At 36.4% G+C, this 17953-nt stretch overlaps 1 protein-coding gene across 8 annotated transcripts in view; it reads right to left on the bottom strand.

The window, feature by feature from the left end:
* The window catches only part of RAPGEF6 (Rap guanine nucleotide exchange factor 6), a 194369-nt gene that overhangs the window by 100065 nt on the left and 76351 nt on the right, over nucleotides 1-17953 (bottom strand). The window contains exon 1 of one of the 8 annotated variants that reach the window (XM_081827104.1): nucleotides 7785-8326. The exons of the other annotated variants lie outside the window; for them this stretch is intronic. Coding sequence (XP_081683230.1) covers nucleotides 7785-7838 — 54 coding nt within the window. The 5' untranslated portion in view covers nucleotides 7839-8326. Of the gene's footprint in view, nucleotides 1-7784; nucleotides 8327-17953 lie in introns of those variants that run through there. 8 annotated transcript variants of the gene reach the window in all.

Raw genomic sequence — 17953 nt, 5'->3', positions numbered from 1 at the left:
CCTCACCCCCATGTTCTCTCTCTCTTAAATAAATAAATAAATTTTTAAAAAGGCAGAAAAATCAATGAGGTATTTGTAAGCGGTTACAGTAATACATAAATAGTGATGGGAATATGTCTCAGCTCAAAGATCTTCCTCCTATTTAGTTTCCCTATTGTTTAGACAGAATTGATCTAGGAATTCGTTCATCTAGGAATGAAGTAGATGAAAATATAAAGACTGAAAATAGTTTTAAAAGGTCAGATGTTTGGTTGAGGTGTCAGGAATGGGAGATAATCCAACTCCCAAGATTCCCACAGAGGTTACGACCACGGAGAAAGAAGTTATCCATCAAAGTAACACAATGAACCAAAGACAGAAGAGCAAGTCTGCAAATTGGGTGGGTAATACTTACAAGCAATCTTCATCCTCAGTAGACCCTAAAAGACAAGCATTATTATCTCTACTAATGAGGAACTGAGGCAATAAAATTAAGCTGTCAGCCATAGATCTCACTCAACTAATTAGCGGAGTTAGAATTAAAACCCACAACTATCTGATTCTAGTACTCTCTGCTATACTCTGCTTTTTACCAGGAACTCTGCTGGTAACATAAAGATCTCACTTATTCGTGGAACATAAGGAATAGCATGGAGGACATTAGGAGAAGGAAGGGAAAAATGAAGGGGGAGAAATCGGAGGGAAAGATGAACCATGAGACTATGGACTCTGAGAAACAATCCGAGGGTTTTAGAGGAGAGGTGGGTGGGGTGATGGGTTAGCCTGGTGATGGGTATTAAGGAGGGCACGTACTGCATGGAGCACTGGGTGTTATACGCAAACAATGAATCGTGGATCACTACATCAAAAACTAATGATGTATGGTGACTAACATAATAAAATAAAAATTAAAAAAAAAATGAAAGAGAAGATGAAAACAGATGGGTCTTACCTTCAAGGACTGCAGTCTAACAGTGAAGAGTAGACAGAGATTTACAAGTATACGGCATCTCCTTTCTACCTCATGAAGGAAACAGATCGACAAATAGGAATCCTCTCAACCTCTTCATGTGATGAGAATAATGATAGCAACTACAGCTAATAGGTTTGAGTGCTCACTACATGTGCCAGATATGTAAGCTAGCAACTATATCCTTCTACATACTTTTTACATAGATTATCTCATTTAATCATCAAACAACGAGACAAGGTAGATGCTATTATTATAACCAATTTACACATTAGGAAACCAAGGCCCAGAGAAGTTATACAGCTTGCCCAAAGTCACATAGCTAGGAAGCAGGGAAACTGGATTTAAAATTCAGGCAGCCTGACTATAAATCAGTTGCTCTTTCCTACTAAGTTAAGTTTTGAGTTCCTAACACCTAACAGTTCCTTTTCTTTATAACAAAAGAGGCAGAAAGGAGAAAGTTTTCCTCCAATAGGAAGCCTTGATTTCTTAAAGCTTCTCTACTTTCTCTCAACTTATCTACCCCTTTTCCTTTTCTTCCTACCCCCAGCAGGAACTTATTAGCTTACCTTTCATGAGCAATGTCAATTCACTTACCTCATCATCCTTCCAGCCTATAGGTCTGGCAAACTTTCCTATTTTCCAGTTACTTTATCCATTTCCTATACCTGAACTTCTGAGCTCTGCTGGAGCTCACATGTCCCATGAAGACCAGTGTCAAAGTTCTATTTGGGAGGTGGAAAGGTTCCTTAGCTAGCAGCTTGAATACAGACACAGATTATGAAAAAGTACATATCTTTTGAAGGCTCTGTACACATATAAAGGGAAAGAGATGTATTAAGAAGAGGCTAGAGGCAGAACATAATCTTGAAAGTCAAGCAAAGTATTTTGATTTTGAATCCTATAGGTAATAGAGAGCTACTACAGGTTTCTGGGAAGGGCAATGACATAAGAGCTGCTGTATGTCTCAGGCAGACTTAACCTATCCAAGTATCTACTTTTCTGACTCAAAGTTCTCTGCCCGTCCAGGCAACACTTTGGGGCAACTTCTTTTATGCAAACTCAGATAATGCATTGGTCTTTTGGCTCTGCCATCTCAACACAGGGCCACTTAAATCACAGCAGCAGAACAGAGCTGCTGGAAGAGATTGCTAAATCTTGCCAGCAACCAGGGAAATCAAAATTTAAACAAATAACTTTTCATCGGACTGGCAAAAAGAAAGCTTGATAATACAAAATATGGAAAGCCTATGGAGGAAAACAATATTCTCATAAATTGCTAATGGGAGTTATGGATTGGTATAGCACTCTGGAGAGCAAACATTAAGATTTATTACATTTAAAATACAAAAACCTATGACTCAACAGTTCCTCTTTGGGTATCTATCCTAAAAAAGCATACAGGTGTGCAAGGAGGAATATACAAGAACATTCATTACAAAGTGTAAAAGTTTAAGAAAAATAATCGTCACAAGGAGAACGGCTAAATTGTTATAGCCTATTATGGATTACTGTGCAACAGTTCAAGGTATGAAGCAAATCTGTGTAATCAAACTTGAATAGGTCTCCTAGCTGTACTGACTAAAAAAAAGTTAACTTTCATGATAAATATAAGACTCATTTTTTTTTAAAGCATAAAAACATCATTACGTGTTTTCTGGGCACATATTCATCTAAGTTTGGGAGAAAAGATTTGGAGGAATATATACCATGCAATCAAGAGCAGTACTCCCTAGTGAAAGAGAAATATCAAGGCTGGTAGTCCAAAAGGAGTTTTAGCATAATCTGCAATATCCAGCTGAAATGTTTTACTTTGTATGGAGAAAACACTCCTCTATTATTTATTAGAATGCCTTATGAGAACATGTTAAGTACAAATATACCTAATATATAAAGTAGAGCTGAGAATAAGCATTTAACCTATAAGCATCAGAAATGGGAGTAGAAAGTGATGAATATTAGGTAACAAAAACTCCCAACATAAGAGCCTCTGTGGAAAGTTAAAAATGAATGGAAAGCAAAGTACTTCAGGGTGCCTGGGTGGCTCAGTCGGTTAAGCATCCGACTCTTGATTTTGGATCAAGTCACGGTCTTAGGGCCTGAGACTGAGCCCCATGTTGGGCATGGAGCCTGCTTGAGATTCTTTCCCTCTCCATATGTCCCTCCCACCAACTCTCCCTCTCAAAAAAAAAAAAGGAAGTACTTCTGTGTTTTCACTCTACTCCGTTGAATGTGGCACTCATGCTCTTTAATTTCCGTGTGTGTGTGTAAACTTGAGTGAGTTATATGCAATCAAGAAACAGTAAGCAAATCAGTGAAGCTGAGGTAGGGATGTATATAGGGGGAGAGAGGAGATGAAGGGCCAGAAGTAGTATTCTTGGGTGCTTCAGATTTCCTGTATTAGAAAAAGGCTACTCAAAGAGCTTGAAGCAAGAAAATGACTGGAAGAGATCTGCTTTTTAAAAATATTACTCTAGCATCATGTAAGATGAAACGGAAGACAATCATACATATGGGAAACAGGAAACATCAATCAAAGCACAAGAAGACAGGGGCCTTATGAAATTAAAAGCAGATTTATAAAGAAGCTTCCAGGACTAGATAGAGTGACATGTCATTAAGTATCACCTGACAATGAGAGAGAACTGAAAATAGATTCTGAGGGGCATCTGGGTGGATCAGCTGGTTAAATGTCTGCCTTCGGCTCAGGTCATGATACCAGGATCCTGGGATCGAGCCCCACATCGGGCTCCCTGCTCAACGAGGAGCCTGCTTCTCCCTTTCCCGCTCCCCCTGCTTGTGCTCTCTATCAAATAAATAAAATCTTTAAAAAAAGAAAGGAAAATAGATTCTGAAGCCCCAAAACACAGTCTGGAGTTTGTTTTAGGAAGACAATCTAAAATGTCTCAAAAGTCCTGAAAGAAATAGCTGTATATAACCACAGTAGCCTCGGGTATATTACACTAGCACTCTGCGTGAGACAAATGAACTACAGGGGAAGCATGCATTCTTAATTCATTATTTTTACTAGAAGATGAGGGTTGGAGGGACACTGATACATGTATCTCCCCACTGTAACATTTTTAAAACCAAAGAGCAGCTTTCAATCAGTATTTGCACTTAACAGTAGGTTTATTAAAAGTCCAGATAGACCTGCTGAGAAAACAGGAAATCAGTTTTAAGAATGCAGGAAACCAGAGTCACTGCACTGAATGAGGAGTGTAGCAGAAGATAATGGGAAAAGAGTCCCACACTGTCTAGTAAATGACAGCTAAGACTTTAGTCTGAATGAAGTCTGCCCAGAAGGGAGTAGTCAGCTGTGTCAAACACCACAGACGGGTAAAGTAAGGGCCAGAAAATGACCTGTAGATTTAGCTGTGTGTAAAAATGAAAATGAACACACTTCCTTGACCAGTGACCACAGGAGCACCTAAAAGAAGGCAAAAAGAAGCCAAAGTGGTGATGCCTCTTCCACCCAGGAAACAGTCACTTTGGGTAAGCAATTTGAATACACCAGGAAGGTGAGCTCTCAATCACTCGAGGATTATCAACCTCCTGAAAAAACATCCAAACACACTCAACTAAGAGAAGACTTTAAACGTGAAGAAAGAGCTAAGCAGACAATGAGGGAAACGAATGTTATCCATGAAATGAAAACAAGTTATTAAACAAGAGTGGCTGTAAAAAGCATCACTTGAGATTTCAGAAATGATTAATGATGTGGGAAACAAAGGCATAAGAGAAATTATTAAATTTCCTTACTACCTACAGCCCACTGACAAGTCCTCGAAACAGGCAGAATGACATTCCTCTAGGGACTCAACTGCCTCGATGTTGACACTTTGCTAAGGGCAAAAGACAATCCTAGCGCAACCCCACCCCCCAGGATCCTGTAAGTCTACTTTAACATATAAAAATTTCTTTAGAAATTTCCTTTATCTCTAAATCTCCAAGATACATATTGGCAATCACCGCCCCCCCAAAGCATATGGCCCACTGATATACATCTGAAGGGTCTCATGACTAAGGTTTTATTAGATGGTAATAAATGACTTTTTCCCAACAACAGCTAGCCCCTCAAGGTCCTGGAAACCTTGCTTCCAGAAGTCCACACTATCCCAAACCCCCTCGCAACCTGAAAGTATATAATGGGCCACTCTTCATGACCCCAGTGCAGCTCTTTCTGCCCATGGGTCCTGTCCCTGTGCTTTAATAAAACCACCTTTTTGCAACAAAGATGTCTCAAGAATTCTTTCTTGGCCATTGGCTTCGAATCCTAAGGTCTCTCCTACATCAGTTAATACAATGATTACGTTTAGAAATTTAAAAGATGAAGAGCAGAACAGCAACTGGTCACAAATGGAGAATCAGTGAGCTAGAAGATCAAACTGGAAATGCATGAAGCGAAAATAAAGTTTGAAACAAATGTTTGGAGATAATATGGACAGATCCAGAGTTCCAACATTTGGAGCAGTAAGAAAAGAGTTGCAGTTTTAAAAAAATAAATTTCCCATAACTGAAGACCGATGGGAATCCTCATTTTTTTTTTTTTTTTTAACGATTTTATTTATTTGACAGAGAGAGACACAGCGAGAGAGATAACACAAGCAGGGGGAGTGGGAGAGGGAGAAGCAGGCTTCCCGCGGAGCAGGGAGCCCGATGCAGGGCTCGATCCCAGGACCCTGGGATCATGACCCGAGCTGAAGGCAGGCACTTAACGACTGAGCTACCCAGGCGCCCCGGGAATCCTCATCTTGAAGAGAGACTTGCAAGTACTAAGAAAACAAAACAAAAAATTAGATAATCCATAGTAAAACCTCATGGCATCAAGGATAAAAAGTAAAACCCAAACAAAACACAACTAACCACTGACAAGAAAATGATTACTTAACAAAGGACTAAGGATTATAAGGAGCCCAGACTTCTCATCACCAACACTGGATGCGAGAGATAGCACATTAGCTTTTTCAAAGGCTAAAAGGAAAAGACTTTAGATTTATTATTTTATATACAACTAAACAATTATTTTAAAAGTAAATATAAAGTAAAGCATTTTGAACATACTAGGACCTAAAGTTCATCTCCTCCCCTCACCCCCTACTCTGGCTTCTAGAACTCCTTATTCTGTCAAGAAAATAAATTCAGAAGTAATGAAACCCAAGTAGTAGGGTGGGCAAAATACATGAATAAATAAAACCAGTAAGATGTATTAGAAAACCGAAAGAACCAAGTTTGAAAAATTAATCACAGGTTTAATGTTCGTGCATTCACAATCCAGAGTTAAAATTCCATCAGTAGTAACATGAGAGATGGGGGAAGGGGAAAAGAAGCCATACTCTTTCACTAATACTTAATTTACGAAGTACCAATCACAGAATCCTGCTCAGATAGTATCTGCTGGCATTTAATCAAACCTTAGAATCTGATTTTTAAAATCCCCCTTGGCTCTTTTATACTTGTTAAATCTTAAATCAAAAGCTGGTTACCAATACCACCAAAGGTTATTTTTTTGTTGGTATTCTAAACAACAACCCCTATATAACTCATTCTTGATTTTCTTTGAAGCTTTTCACTTGGTCTCATCCATTTCCCTTCTACAGGTTTTAAATCTTAGTAGTGTCACTATCAAGCATCAGCAAAGCGTGGGCCCCACAGGTGGCATTTGTACTATGGAGGCCACCCATGCCTTACCAGATAGTACAAATGAAGCATATACCTCTGTTCCTTTCCCTCTCTTTACATTTCAATCATTGTTTGCCAAATGGATAGTAAATTTAAATGTCTTTCCAGAAGCTGCGTTTAAGAAAGATATGCAGTGAGCTATCTTTCAGATAAAACAGTACACTACATGCTATCACAGTATTTCTCCCTTAGTCACTATCAGTAGAACAACCTTTAAACAAAGACATGATTTCATCCTAGGAAATGCTTCTATTGTGCCTGTCTCTATTCAACAGAACCATAAAGAAATCTTGAAACAGCCAATGTTACAATTAAAGTGCTAACTAAAACATATAGTTTTATAAAACAAAAATGAAAATTCACACTTCTCTGGTTTTGTTCTGAAATTTACATAACAGGAAAGATAACTTGAGTGGCAGCAAATTTCAGCTCTACATAAACAACACTATTAACAATACAATTTATTAAATTACATTGTATATTTTCCTAAAACCCAGCATGTCCTGTTATGTAGCATTTTGCTTTTCTGTGAGTTAATGTTTGCTTTAAAAAACTGACAAATATAACAGATGCTATCTTAATGTCTCAAGCTACTAATAATTCACTTACTATTTTTAAAATGCTTAAGAACATAAAAATTTTTTCATATACTTTTCATACTAAGTATTTCCTTCATATTAGTTCACTGATGAAGTTATTACCCTGTCTTCCTAAAATTTTTATATAATAAAGAAGTGTAAATATAAACTAGAGATTAGACTAACACTGCTAAATACATCAACCATTTAAGGAGGCAATACAATACAGTCAAGTTAAAGAGTATACACACAGATAAGTACAGAATTAGCTATAACCAAATGATTCAGTCTGAAGATAGTACACCTCTAATGCATTACATTTTAAGTCTATAGATTATTAAAAGAAGGTATTTTTTTCAAATCCTCTTAGAGGTACATTAGGATACTTTAGAGATTCCTTTAAATTGAAAAACAAAATGGCCATGAGATTGAGCTTTTTAGATTGCTTTGTAATTCTTATTTTTAAAGTTTAGAAAATGTAAGAGCACAATAAAGCTAGTTTACAATTCAAAGTAGAATTTAAATTTAATAACTAGATTATATCCATCTCCAAGAAAATAATAAACATTACTTACTTTGGAGGCCCATGGCTGAAGACAATTGGCATAACAGCGAACAAGAAAAGCCATTTCCTGGGCTGGAAAGGGTAGTTTCCTTTTCAAACCAGAGCCACACGGATGAGTATGTTGACAAAATTCTGTTAAGTTTCTTTTTACAAATCACACGCCATTTGCAGTGTTATATAAAGGCAGCTTCTCCAAATCCCTTTCAAACTGAAATCAGGAGCTTTCAGTAGCTCAGAGTATTGTTCTAAATAACTGCAACAGTTTTCATCACAACGTTCACTTTTCACAAGCAAATCACAGTAAATCAAGATGTTTACATTTCTGGCTCAGTACATACAGACATACACATGCTTCCTCAGGCACCTGGCACAGACATGCACAGTGGTAACACACACAGTTAATACAATATCAATCAAAGTAAATAAGGCAACATGCACCAAATCTGTGTTCCTGGATTCTGATTCCTTTCTGTAATACAGCTTTGTCTCTTCTTCAACTTATTTCATTCTGTAGAGCAAGCACTGCAGTAATTCTTCTGCATCAGAAGCAAACCAGAACACTGTATCCTTAAAATGAAAGTTTCTTCTTTATCTTCTTAATCACCAAAGGTTAAAAAAAAAAAAAAATCAACCGATGAGCAAGCAAATGATAGTTAGAAGATATATATGCTCTAACAGGTCTGTCCTGGAGAACGCCTGAAAATATCCAAAATTGAAATTTTCTCTTTTCACATGCACTATTTACAGCTCTGCAGAATTGCTTCTTGTTCTAATGCATCAGTAAGACAGTAATGTTGATCTAAGTCTGGCTTTTCTGGTTGAAAATTTATATATGATGACACAAAAACACTACATCTTCTGCTAAAACAAGACTATATGTTAGTGTCTTCATTCCTACTGTCCTTGCCTGTTTCACAGCAGCTCCCTAAGGAGAAGCTCCTATTGATTCCATGCTCTGCAGTAAGATGAAATATCTAATAAGAAGGAAAGAGAGTGGGAGGAGAATAGAGCTAAAAGGATGACATCACCTGTATAGAAAGCCTTCAGAAACTGCATTAGATCAATTGGCTACTGTATCTGCAGATGTAGCCCAAAAAGCAATTTACTGAACACACACACACACACACACACACACACACACACACACACACCCTTCCATGAGACATGTCAGCAAGCTAAATTCTGTAAGAAAAAACTGGCTTAAAGCACCTCTCTATTCAGTTTTAAAAATCCATCTTGATTTTTAATTCTGTGCATTGATACAGAGCTTTATTTGGGAAGCTAGATTTCCTAATATTATTATTCAAATTTAACACAGTATTGTCCTCCCAAGGGAAAATAATTAGCACTGGTAAGATACTTGCATTACAAATGCGTAAGGCAGCCTTCTTCTCAGATATCACGTATGTTTGTTACACTACTTCAGGGGTTTCTGCTTGCAAAACTTCTTATTTATCAAATAACTGTTCTAAAAGGTATAACCTTCAGGATACTCTAACATTAAAAATACCAAAATTAGTACCAAAATTTTTATGTAAATAGTATACTTAAATGGAAACAACAGAATTTCATTTTGCAAAGGAAAGATGAAAAACATCACCAGGCACAACAGCCGACTTGCAGCCTGTACCAACTCCTCTGAGGAAGAATAATCTATGCAATATGGTACTTTCCTGCAGCCCAGCACTCAATTCCTAGAAAGACACAGGATGCCAGTAAAACTCAAAAGGAATTAGTGAATAAAATTATTATACTGGATTAAAAAATTGAGCTTGGACTAAAAAGTAATCATTTTTCTATAAAAATTCCAGAAAACAAACTAAATTTTGCCACACCCTGTCCAATCTGAAAACACAATTCCTCTAGTATCCGCCCTTACTCTTCACACTTCTGACACAAGGAATCTATTGCAGATACTCCTGTAAAGAGTTTGCACTTAAGGTTGTAATGGTGCCCCCCAATGGCCAAAAAATGACATAGTTTTCAATGATAAAATGCTTAGTACGTCCCCAGACAGCAAAATTATGAGAGTTACAATCAGTGAACAAAGCAAAGTAATACAACTATTTTGCTTTATTCACCTAACACTATTTTGAGGGCAGGAGATGTGCAGCTTAGGAGGAGAAATTATTACCTGAAAGATGGGTGTTATTACAAAGGATTCCACTGTCAAAGAAACATCATGTCATTAGCCCCACCAAAAAAAAAAAGAGTTAATACCTCTGGGCAAAGTATGACTCACTTTCTGAACAATACTAAGCTGCCAGTCTGAATTGTGCTGTTACTATAAAACTACAGTTAACTTTAGTAAAGCTAAGTATTATTCTGAACAAAAACAAGCCATGCTTTCAAAATATGTGATCACTTATGAATTTAGGTTTCCATAAAACTTAAGAATTATATTTTTGATGAAAATTTCAAAAGAATACATGCAAAAAATTTGCATTTAAATTAAAATTAAATCTCAAAAATACAAATAAGCATGACTAGCTTTCTAAACATAAAACATGGAAAATATAGATAGGTTGATTTTCAAGCACCAATGTATTTTTTCAATTTAATTATTTTAAATAAACTACAATGCGTTGGAGTTTCAACACTATGTAAAGCAGTCAAGAATAAATTAACTAAAATCTAATTTTGATCATTCATTTTTTTAAAATAGAAAAATGATAGCAGGCACTCTATGTAAATGAAGCCCAACAATTCCTAAAGATAAAATTCTAAGACAAGCCTACATAAACATTAGTAACATGACTCAAGAGTATTTCAGTTTCATTGGCAGATAATAATTACATTCATGTACGGTACCAACAGGATAAATTATAACCAAATCAAAAACAAAATCATAATGGTCATTTTTCCCCTTTTTTATAATAAATCATGCTGACAGCACACAAAGGACCTCAAGCTGAGCAAGGGAGAGCCATCTCTTAGCTGCTTTAAGAAACTGCTGCCCTGTGTGTGAAATGCAATCCACTAAATGCCGTATGTTAGAAACTACTGTAGTAAACACCAACTCAGTAAAGGAACAACTCTCTTTTCCTTTAGTGTGGCCTGTAAGTGAAGATGACATCATCCTTTTCCTTGTTCTACCAATCATCTCATAGTATCTACCATCCAGGGGAATTGTATGGTGAACAGAGCATGCAGAATCCCCCTGTGCAACAATACCATGAAACACACACACGGGCCAAATCCTATATTCAGCCTATGAATCCACCAGCATTCTGAGGATATGCTAGACCGCGTGATTTCTTCAGGAGGAAAAAAAAAAAAATGACATAACCTCCTAATTAACGAAGGAAGAAATAAACATCTTTTGAAGAGAAGTGTCAGTAATTTGTCAAATAACTAAAAATATGATTAGGTGAATAAACACTTTTTCACTCCCATCATTTTCAGAATTTTATTGTGATCTCATTCCATTATCTTACCAACTCAAATGAAGTAACTGCAGCAAGGGAGAGTGCCCTGATCTACACATTATCTAGGAACCATCACCACTGGATAGCCATTTAAGAATACATTTCCTCTGCATATGAAATGCCATGATGTTAAGCCACATAACATGAAATCTTTGGCTTCAGAAGGATCCGCCGCACTACCATAAAATAAAGCAATCAACGTATGTTGGCTTTGCAAAGCTTGAAACCATTACAAAATATATTTATAAAAATGTAAATGCTATGTAGTTAATAATTAAAATTTATGTTAACTGTATAAACTACCTCTAAACAAAAATACAAACTAAAACATCTGAAATACTGCATAGAAAACCAAAAATGAGGTTCTGATAGTTACCAAACTATACTTTTTACTTAATAAACAACACGGGGGGGGGGGAGGGAGGTCATCAAGGATAAAGTTATCAGAGGATATACATTCTAGACATTATATAAAAACAAACAACAATAACGAAAACCAGATTTATAGTAATCTCAGGCATAGTCATACTGTTTATTCCCCACCTGCACAGTGAAATATTGTAATTACAACTTAAGAGAAACCAAACTCAAAAGCAGGTAAAGAACAAAAGAAAAATTATGTACTTTCACAAAATAAAATAAACAGACCCTTCATTTCTCTATTTTAGTTGTAAGCATTTGGTCTTTAAAATATAAACTGTTAAGTGTGCTGATTTATATAGTAAAAACACTTTAATCCTTTTGAAGAATGAATGACCCTTTAATGTCAGAGAGGAGCATGTAAGCCCTTGGAAAGGATTGTAGCAAGCTTTCCCACCTCTTCCTCACCCCCTGCTTAACTTGAACATTTGAAATGAATCTTCATTAAGTTATCAGACACGATTAATTCTAATTACTGGTGCCCCTCAGGAATTCCTCCTTTCAAAGTGCATTCTATCTATTGCTCAGCCTTTCTGAAAAAAGGAAAGCCAGAGTATCAACATTCTCCTCCTATTCTTCTGTAATAAAGAGTGTGCTTCAAACACACTATCATCTATGTCCACTAAATGGTCAGCACCATGCTGTTGAAAACCCTGCTAAAGCTACCAGCAGGACACATAAGCACTATGAAATATGATCCTTCCTTAGGGAGTGATCAAGGAAGAAAAAGCAAAGGAGAGGGAAGCCTTCATCATCAACTAAGGTGATGTAAGCTTCTATAATTAGAATCAGTGAAACCAAAGGAACAATAAAAAGGCACACCATGCTTCCACTTTCCGCTAAACTGTGAGTTATAGGAGGCATTTTTCACTCATTCACTCACATACACATACAGGCAAATAAAGAATACATTCTACATGTAATCAGTCAAGTGTGCTACCGAGCAAAGCTAATGTGAAGTTTTAAAATAGTAAAAGTTTTAAAATAAAAACGAGGTCTACCCAATAATTAAAATAGAGCAACACACAAACATACCTGGAAAAACAAATCTCAATTGAAAAATTAAACTACTGAGAATATGGTCTCCATCTGTAGATTCCGGAATATATTTGAGACCAACTTTAAATCACTTCTCTAATTTTAAATACTGCATTTTCTAGTACTATAAAAGCCAAATGCTGAATTCAGCATAGTTTCTGAACAGGTAAGAAATCAAACGAAATGGCAATAACAATCAGCATTTATCTGTTTGCTGTGTCTCAGTAGTCATTACTCCTCCAATTGGAATGCTCTTGAAAATCATTACCTTGGACCACTGGTACACATTAATAACAGTTGCTTCAAAAAATCTTCAAAAGAGCTTTCGTTAGCAATTATTGTATAAAGCGTTTCAAGTATGTTAAAAAATTTCTCCAATTCTGGTTCCCTGGGCAGATCCAGAGCAGCATGCCCTGCCCTCCTTGAGCTCCCAACATTCCTGAAGTTCAAAAAAAGTGAATGATACTTTCTTAAAATGACTAAGATAGCAATACTTATGCAGAGCTATAAAAATAATTTTTATATCCTTAATCCAGTAATTTAACTTTCACGAATCAATTCTAAGAAAAAAATCTGAGTCCATTTATTCATACGAGTTGTCTATAATAGGGGAAAAAAGCAGAAGCTTCATGAGAGTATTTTGTTATATAATGTAATATTACTATTAAAAATATTTTTTTTTTAAAGATTTTTTATTTATTTATTTGACAGAGAGAGACACAGCGAGAGAGGGAACACAAGCAGGGGGAGTGGGAGAGGGAGAAGCAGGCTCCCCGCGGAGCAGGGAGCCCGATGCGGAACTCGATCCCAGGACCCTGGGATCATGACCTGAGCTGAAGGCAGTCGCTTAACCAACTGAGCCACCCAGGCGCCCACTATTAAAAATATTTTGGGAAAAACTTAATTGCCTGAGAAGTAGAAAGGTAGGATATATAAATATCCAGCATTATCTAAATTAGAAGATCTGAATTAATCAAGGTACTTTTCAAAACCACTAGCAACACTAGCTATCGCTGGGTTGAGGATGACAGCAAGTTTCTTTTTTAATGTTCTTCTATGTTTTTACATTTCTACAATGAGCATTTTTTTCACAAATTTTTTTTTAAGATCTGCTCCCGGCAGGCATTTGTCCTTAGTTTGATTCACTATCACCCCTTTGCTTTTTCTCTATTTGTGGACTCATGACCCTCTAAGTAGGTACAAGAACTTCCTATCAAGATTTCTATATTATTACCCAGAAGGCAAATGGGAAGCAAAATTCTCCTAGGAGACGTTAGACACTCACGAATAAACAGAAAAAGTCCTCTTCTATAATTAAGATGCAAAGCACCATAAAGAATACACTGTCCAGAGCACTGTGGTACCCTTATAAGAGAGGCCTCACAAAGCTCCCTGGCCATTTCCATCATGGGAACAGACAGTGAGAGCTCAGAGAACCTTCAGCAGAACCCAAACATGCCTGGACCCTCATCTTAAAATTCTTGCCTCCAGAATTTTGAGAAGTAAGTGTGTGTTATTTATGAGCCACTCAGTCTGTATTATTTTGTTACAGCAGCCTGAATGGACTAAGACATCCTCAAAGAGATTTCAGCAATCAAATGTTTAGACCCAAGTCCTCTAATCTCTAATTTCTGCTGAGCTTGGCAGGGGACAGGATCCTAATTTCTTACCGCAGGAATGGCTTGGTCAATAAGACATACACAGACTCTACCAAAGCAAAACACACTCTGCTAAAAAAAACTTAAGATATCACACACATGGCCAAGTGGAAGAATACAGCCATTATTCAGTGTACCAACATAAAGGTGATTAAGTGATCTGGTCTTAATAATCAACTGTCCTGACAATTATGTCTTAATCTTGCTAAATATGCTCTGAATCCAAACAAAACAATCCAAACAAAACTGCAGGAGAGCAGGGAAAGTGAGGCACAATCACAGAGGGAGATGTTTGCTTCATTATAATTTGTGCGCCTAAAATCAACCAGTAGATTCTAGAGTACCATACCATGACTACTTTCCTAGAACAATGGACTGGGTAGAAAAAATATATATAAAGAAAGGTGAGTAAAAGGAAGTCCTCTAAATTTAAGACCATGACCCATGATGCTGCCATGAAATCCTCTTTCTAGGTGTCCTTTTGGTAAGTGTTCAATGGCTCCACTTATATGCAGGTATTATGATGGATAGAGAGAAAAACAAGGCTTAATGGCTTATGCTGTGCCTGAGAATGTAAAAAGCACCATAAGCAATATAGGGGACAAGAAAGAAAAAATTATGATGTAGTCTACTGTGGAACTTGGGATCTAGTTAAGAGAAGGTAACACACACACCAAACACCTATACTGTTCGTTATTCAAAAACACAGCATAAGAAATGAGAAATCAATAAAAAGGACTTATAATTTCATAAAGGAAGTACCAAAACACCAACAAAATTTTTCAGAACTTTGAAGAATGTCCTTGTTTATATTTGGGTTAATACTGTTTCCACAAAAATGAGCATGAATGTTTTCTGATATTATGGAGACTGATTTCAAGATAAATAAAGGTACACTTGGTGCTCGACCTTGGTGAAATCAAAATACTTCCTCCTTATTGGTCCTGCCTTAATTTTACCATTTAACTTCACATATATACCAACATTAAAAATTCAAATCATTACATCTGAAAAATGTTCACCATTATAGGCTATTTAAAACACAGCAATCAACTTCATGTAAAAAAAATACAGACATTTGAGAAATTCTTAAGTTATTATAATTTTGTTTTCTGTTATCTTTGGAGCAGAGCCAAATTATATGAGCACACTGCAGGTAAGTATAACATCCTATGGGACGAATGAGAAGTGCAATCTATGAATAGGAAATGTTACAAAAGACTTCTCCAAAGAGATCAATGAATTAATGAAGTCTTGGGAGCCGAGCAGGACTTATCAAGAGGACATAGTAGGAGGCCATTCTAGATAAAAGGAGCAAATGTTAAAATTCAAATTGATTCGTTAAAGACAGAATTACATTAGGTAAAGGAGCCTACAAGAACCTTCGGCGGGGAGGTGGGGAACCACAGGACCAAAGAAAGGGACCTCCAGCAAAATAATGGGGCCAGAAAGCTAAAACGATAAACTGGTGCCAAATGAGGAAGAAATTTAAAAACAATTCTAATCTTGAAAATTTTTAAGTCAAAAAATTTTGAGATACATTTCTAACATATGTAACTTATTTACAAATTACATGTATCCCTAGCAAAAATATTTTGTGTTCATTATGAAATATACACAAATCCCCAGAAATTTAAAAGGATAAGATAATACTACATATAAATATAAACTCTATTTTCTTCCCATGTCCTAGGGACTGTTTTGTGATCTACATCTTAAGATATTTGGGCTAAACTACTGCCTTGCTAACTACTATCAGAAAGAAGACCTTCAAATCAGTAATAGTAAGCCTACAAACCCCTGTCATCATTTAATGGGATTCTAGCCACTGGTTGTGTACAGTAAAGCAACTTCAGTGACTTTCATATACATTTAGTTACCACTTTATCTTTTTTTTAAAATTTTTTTATTGTTATGTTAATCCCCATACATTACATCATTAGTTTTAGATGTAGTGTTCCATGATTCATTGTTTGTGCATAACACCCAGTGCTCCACCTTATCTTTTAAGGTTGGACAAAGAAAATACCTTGTTTCAAGTGAGCTACTGTGAATAAACACTACAAAAAAATTGGGTGGGGGTGGGAGCAGTGGTAAGCTAAATGCTGGTTGTCCTAACTTCAAGCCAGCTTGATATTTCTTTTTCCTACTTTTACTTTCCCTTTGTTCTAATTCTTTAGCTTACTTGTTTTTTATTATATCAATATACTTAAATATCTTGGTCAACACATTTTATATTCAGATATAGAACAGATAAATAGGAAAATTATTTTATAAGCAACAACAATAAAGACTGAGTATTTATAATAACAACAGGAATAGAAACTGCTCACATACTGAATGGTTTTCAGACCCTCAAACACTAGGCAGAACTTTCTATAAAAAATCTCTCATTTAATCCTTTCACAAATTTATAGGTTACTTATCAAAAGAGATGTAGGAAGGTTACACAATGTGCCCAAAGTTAAGAGAGGTATCTAAACAAGCTGATGCAAAAAAAACGCACCCTTATTTTCCTTGATAGGCAACAAGCTTGGAGGGTACAATGACAATGGTTCCCATTTTCAAGGCAAGTATATTCTGATGGGAGAAGTGGACATCTGAAGAAACCATCACAATGTAGTCTAATGAACGGTCACAAGTATATACATGGAATACTGTGGGAATGCAGAGATGCGTACCTAACCCCTCCCAAGGGAAAATCATGGAGTCCTCCCATGAAATGATATGGAATTGAGTCTTCAGGATGACTAAGTTAGTGCCAAGAAGACAAAGCCTAAAACAGCATTCTAAGTAAAAGGAACAGCAGATCTAAGAGATGTATATACAAGCAGGTTTCTTACCCCTCAACACACACATACACATATACTGTATACAGTATATACACATATACAGTAACCATCTTGTAATATATGTATATCAAATCACTTTAAACTTACACAGTGTTATATATGTAAATTATATCTCAATACAGCTGAAAATAACTAAAAACATGGATCCTTCAAGGATCAGCAAATTTGTTCAGCATGAATAAAAAGTAGAGAATATGCAGGAAAAAGGAAAAGACAAAGCTGGCGAGGTGGACAAAGTCCAGACCTTGCTGTCCAATCCGGTAGCTACTAGCCACATGTGGTTACTTACACGTCAATTACTTGAAATTAAAATGCTAAATTAAAATCCTCAGTCATACTAGCCACATCTTAAGTGCTCAGTAGTCACTTGTGGCTAGTTACTACCACCAATTTGGAAACAGATATAAAATCAGAGAGGAAGGAGAAGATAATCTTGAAATCAAATAAAGTGATTAATCGGATATCTTTTAATGAAGAGATTATGAGACACTTCCCAATTTAGAAAAAATTTTCCACATTTTTTGTTTTTTTAAAGATTTTATTTATTTATTTGACAGAGACACAGCGAGAGAGGGAACACAAGCAGGGAGAGTGGCAGAGGGAGAAGCAGGCTCCCCGCTGAGCAAGGAGCCCGATATAGAACTTGATCCCAGGACCCTGGGATCAGGACCTGAGCCGAAGGCAGACGCTCAACCAACTGAGCCACCCAGGTGTCCCTCCACATTTCTTAAAATAAAAAAATACTGCTTTTATAGTGAAAGTGGGGTGGGGGAGTATGGGAGA

This window comes from Leptonychotes weddellii, chromosome 7 (genome assembly GCF_054177405.1).
Source record: "Leptonychotes weddellii isolate Sample4059 chromosome 7, ASM5417740v2, whole genome shotgun sequence".
Classification (NCBI taxonomy): domain Eukaryota; kingdom Metazoa; phylum Chordata; class Mammalia; order Carnivora; family Phocidae; genus Leptonychotes; species Leptonychotes weddellii.
Note: the sequence above shows the minus strand (reverse complement) of the source record. Positions and strands in the feature narration are given on the sequence as shown.